The sequence below is a fragment of the Marmota marmota genome, unplaced genomic scaffold (assembly GCF_001458135.2).
Source record: "Marmota marmota marmota unplaced genomic scaffold, marMar, whole genome shotgun sequence".
Taxonomy (NCBI): domain Eukaryota; kingdom Metazoa; phylum Chordata; class Mammalia; order Rodentia; family Sciuridae; genus Marmota; species Marmota marmota.
The window spans coordinates 25,307,621-25,312,932 of record NW_026000068.1 but is presented as its reverse complement, the minus strand read 5'-3'; the positions used below and the strand labels follow the sequence as shown (position 1 = coordinate 25,312,932).

The following is a 5,312-nucleotide window of genomic DNA, read 5'->3' as shown; positions in this document are numbered from 1 at the left end:
GTTGCCCTGTGACATAATATGTGATCTATTTTTGAGAAGGATCCATGTGCTGCTGAGAAAAAAGTGTAACTGCTTGATGTTGGGTAGTATATTCTATATATGTCAATTAAGTCTAGGTTATTAATTGTGTTATTGAGTTCTATAGTTTCCTTATTCAACTTTTGTTTGGAAGATCTGTCCATTGGTGAGAGAGGTGTGTTGAAGTCTCCCATGATTATTGTATGGTGGTCTATTAGACTCTTGAACTTGAGAAGAGTTTGTTTGATGAACATTGCTCAATTTATATTAAAACTCCTTTATTTAGAATTTTTGTACCAATGTTCTTGAGAAGTGATGACCTATAATTTTCTTCACTTGCAATATTTCTGTGAAGTTTTGATATCAGAGTGTGGTAGGAAGCAGTCCAACTTTCAATATAAATCTCTATTTTCTGAAAGAATTTATGTAAAATTGGTATTATTTTCTTAAATGTGTAAGAGAATAGAAACAGGATTTTTTGTGTATAGGAAAATTTCTTATTATGAATTCAATTTCTTAAATACATACAAGGTTATTAAGATTTTCTATTTCTACTTATGTTGATTTTGGTAACTGTTTTCCTGTGAATTTGTTTATGTCATAAAAATTATCTGATGACTAAATGAGTTCTTGGTTTAAAAAAAAAATGGCAGAGAAACAAAGAAAGAAACAGTTGCAAATATAGAGAAGGCCAAGCATGTATGGTGGCTTCACTTTATAACAATCCATTCTCATGGAAACTAACCTGGTCCTGAGAGAACCATATTAATCCCCTCCAAGAATGTGGCACCCCTATGACCTTATCACCTTCCACTGGGACCCACCTCTTAGAGGTCCCACCATCCCTCAACATCAACACACCAGGGACCAAGATTCTAGTACCTGAACATTTGGGAAACAAACCGTATTCAAGTCATATTTTTTTAAAAGCTGAATAGTAAGTACATAGATTTTTTACCATTATTCTTTGTATATTATTTCCTATTTATTAAATACATAATTTTAAAAATTGATTTTAAAGAGTAATATAGGTTTGGTTCTTATCTTCCAGTGGTTTTCTCTGCTTCTTTGTTTACTGAGTTGATGAACATGGAATGGTCGCTCATGCTTCTGAGTAGACAAGATTCTATTTTGAAGGCAGGAAGGAAGCAGCCCCAAGGGGTCTATTTGGGTACAGAAAGCAGCAAGCCTCAGTTCAGCATCAAACCAAAGCCTTGTTTTCCAACATAGTCTATGAAAAGTCCAATATTGGGGGTAATGAAATGGTGCGTTGATATTTAATTTTATCCAATCAATTCTCTTGAAACACCTCCACAAAGAATGAACAGAATGAATCCCCCCTATTGAGACTGCACACAAATACTTACAAAGAATTATTTCCAAGAGATTTTTAAAGTTATAATGACAATCAGAAATGCCATGTCTTTAGTCCACTCTTTGTGCCAAGTCAGAATTTTTCTCAGATAAAGTGAACAGTAATTTTATTCAAAATTCATTTTTTTTAAAGAAATACGGACTTTAATGAAGACTTTCCCTTTGGTATAACTGAGACCCGTGGAAACATCCAAACAAAAAGAGGCAGCGGCCAGAATTTAACAGTGATCCTCCCGGATCCCCAGGCCTGAAGAGCCCGCAGGGCCCGTTTCCGTCCGTCTCACCAGGGTCTCGCCTAAAAGATGCTCCACACCTGGAGGTTTTAAGCTACCACTTTGTGACATTGTACCAATACTCAGCCACACTTCCCAGCCTCACGGTAAGGGACCCAAACTCAGTCCCAAGACTAAATCAGTTTCTGCTGCAGGTCTTACATTAAAAAAAAAAATGCTGCCAGTCCTAGTTAACTCTGAGAAAAATGCCAATTGTAAAAGGACTTGGAAAAGTCAAAGAGGTGATATATAAATGTAATCGATTATCATCATTTTGTGCTCAAAAGCCATGGAAAACAAGATTAGGAAAATAAATCTATAGCCCTAAAGTATATGCATATAAAGTAAAAACTGAATGCAGTTCCAAATCTACAGATAGTATTTGGGAATTGTCCAATGCCTTAGAGTCTTAATACCCCTGTTCCCGCCTCCACAAAACCCACCTGGGTCAGTTTACTGTATGTACAGGAGGCCCAAATTCAGCCACCCGCACTGCCATAGCACTGCCACAGATGGGGAGGCAGGGTGGAGCTACAGGATGAAGGGCTACTTTGGCTGTAGAGTAAAACATGCATGCAACAGAGAAAAGGCGGAGCTTACGAAATGTATATACAGACCCCTTGTGCGGAGGGGCCCCAGCCAGGAGGCACTGAGCAGGGGAGGGGTCCAACTACCCCCTGGCCTGTAGGGGGGCTCTGGAGCAATCTCTAAGGGTTTTGTATCCCCAGGGAGAGGGGATACAGCTCCCAGCCCTGCCTCTGTTCTCCCATCCCAAACTGGAGGGATGCTGAACAAGAAGAGGACAGGGTTCCAAAAGCCAAAAAGGTGTCAACACCCCTGTCCTTGAATTCAGGGGCCTCTTTGCATAAAATATCTTCAGACCTAGGAGATGGTCAAAGGCACAAAGTTTAAACACTAGGGCAGAGGGGGACTGAGAGGGGTCAGGGGTACCCTGAAGCCCAGGGTGGACCAGAGGTGTGATTTGTTTCCGCTTCCCCAGAAGGTTGATTGCTTCGCTGGGCTTATCACTACAGGGCGTATTCCATTACAAGCACCTGCCTTCTTGAGGAAGATTGGCACAGGAAAGGCCCAGGCAAGGAGGCCACTCTGTACATTAATACTTTGGTGAGGTTTGGGGAGAAGCAGGGCTCTACCCCAGGCTCCTGACAAATCCTCCCTCAGCTGGATACTAAACCCAGAGTCCACACTACACCCAGCTCCTACCCGAGGCCAAGCCCCACAGAACACTCCCAAGTGAGTTCCTGAGAGTTAGGAAGGAAGGTGGAGGGGGTTGGAGAGCATCTTCTGGGAGAGAGGCTGGGAAGGATCACAGTTTCAGCTCCACAGGTTGCTGTAGACACAGTTCGCTGCCCGCAGAGATGATGGGCAAATGATTGTCCATGTGGTAGCTGATGAGATGACTGACACTCTCAAAGCGGTGATCCTTTGTCCGAACCACACCCTCAGGATCCACCAGAAGCAGGTGCTTGGGCTGCCCACTCTGCAGGCCAGTGAGCACGTACTGGCCAGGTGTGGTCGTGCTCTCTCGCACCAGGAAGTCCCCGTTGAGCTGAAGCAGCGCCTCTGCCTCCCGCCGATTCAGCTTCCCGTGGAACCAGGGCTCCCCTCGGAGCTGTTCAGCCATGGACATGGACTGGGGTTGGGGAGGTACCCGAAGGGCATCTTCAAAGGGTTTCATATCAAAGAGGTCCCGGGGTACACTGCCATTGACAGCAGGATTGGGGGGCCCAGCCCCACCCCCTGCTTGCCGGGCCTTGTCTAGGTTCTGGACATTGACATAGGAGGGATCATCAAAGAGCTCTCTACCTGGGCAGGGGGGTGGAAGTGGTATCTGTTTACGGACTTCTGGGACTCCCCCGGCAGACTGCCCGGCAGGCAGTGTAGCTCCCAGGTGGCTAGAGGTCTGGACACTGGGTGGAGGGGGGCGAGAAACTCCTGAAGGGGCTCCTTCCCGAAGCCTCATGTCTACCACCCCCCCTCTAGAGGGGGCTCCTTCCCCGGAAAGTCATTATAGTACTGATGGTCAGGTGGCTCTTCCTCCTCCTCATCCCAAGCGGAGCCATCAAAACCAGCCATCCTGTCATGAGGGGTGACCAGCTTGGGTGGGTTCCTGAGGTATTGTTTGAAGCGCAACTCGAAGGCCTGGCCAATAGTGCTGATGACATCCTGGGCGAGCCCTTCTGGACACTCCAGTATGTGGCAGGCTCTCTGATTCACAGGGTCTTTGGCAACATAGGCGACATACTCGGCTGTGTCCGGATCCCCACTGGACGCAAATGAGATAGACTGCATGTGGTGGTTGGCAATGATCTGTTTGCAGTCTGCGGCCATGAGATTGAGGCTGCTGGTGGAGACGGTGAGAGTGATTGGCATTCCAGCAAATTTCAGGTTACTCCTCCCCAGGATAGAGCTGAGTGGGCGGCTGCAGGGCTTTCTCCTCCTTGTTGCCCCCTTAGCACTCGGCACAGCCTCACATACCAGACTGATGGCCTCCCTGGTGACCTGAGTCCGGGTATTGAAGTCAAGGGCACGCATCGACTGCAGGACCTCCACACACACAGCCCATGTACCGAACCAAGTAGGAAACCCCGGGTCCCATGACTTTGTCGTTGGGATGCAGCCAGCCCCTCGTGGGCTTATTGACAAAGCTCCCGTGGCGGGTCCACTCCTCGCCCCTCAGCTGGCCCCCTTCCACCCGAGTCCTGCGCCCGCCGCCTCCACTCAGCTTGTTCATGTCCAGGGCCTCATGGAGTCTCCGCACCGCACCGCGGGCCAGTCTGGTTGCAGATCACGCCACTGCCTGCTTAAGCTGCCGCTCTAACTTTCTCCCTGACCTGGCCTCCCCAGAGAAACTTTATTACACTCACTTCCGGCCTCACTAACCCTTGACCCTCCACCTCATGGTCCCTCCTCACCCGTCCCTTATTCAAAAATTTAAAATGAATCTTTAACAGACTATCAATAGGGATCCAAGTCATTGTGATTAAAACTGTCCATGATGTGCACCAGGCACATTCATCCCATTGTACATGCTATATTTGACTTTTTACCAAAAGCAATCTTGATGGATGTCATAAAATGAATGCAATTCAGTCTCACATTCTTAAAAAATATTGTCTCGTTAATTTAAATTTCACAATATTAAAATAAATACAATTTAGTGCTGCCTATTAGAGGAGCCCCAGCACTTAGCTAATTTTGACCATTATATATTAAACTTTTTTATTAAAGAGTGCTCTTTAAAAAAATAAAAGAAAGAAAGAAGTGGGTGCTATATTCAAAGATTTTTCAGTCACATTTGAATTTTCATCAATACCAAAGTAAATATAGGCTACTAGGTGGTACTATTTATATCTGTGTTTTCATCAGGTACAAGTTTTTAAAACTCTACAAATATCTCCATACCTTCAACATTCCAAGGCACATTATTTCTAAGTAGCTTATATCTGTAAATGCTTAATTCTGTTTAGGACACAATTTCTGCTGCATTCAACCCTTAATCTCACAAACTCCCCATCTCCAAAAAGTTTTGATATCTGGCCAATATTTTTCAATTATCATAACTGCATTTTAAATTATCTGTACCTATTTACCAATATTCCAAAACAAGCCTATTGTAATTTCAGT

General features: G+C 45.1%; 1 protein-coding gene across 1 annotated transcript; it reads right to left on the bottom strand.

Annotated features, from left to right (window-relative positions):
- Positions 1 to 1,813: 1,813 nt before the first annotated feature.
- On the bottom strand, positions 1,814 to 4,525 carry LOC107146439 (SHC-transforming protein 1-like). Its single transcript, XM_048814131.1, is given in 3 exon segments — positions 1,814 to 3,663; positions 3,666 to 4,244; positions 4,246 to 4,525. Coding segments are annotated over 3 exon segments (1,425 nt in total). The 5' UTR covers positions 4,420 to 4,525; the 3' UTR covers positions 1,814 to 2,991.
- Between the last annotated feature and the right edge of the window lie 787 nt (positions 4,526 to 5,312).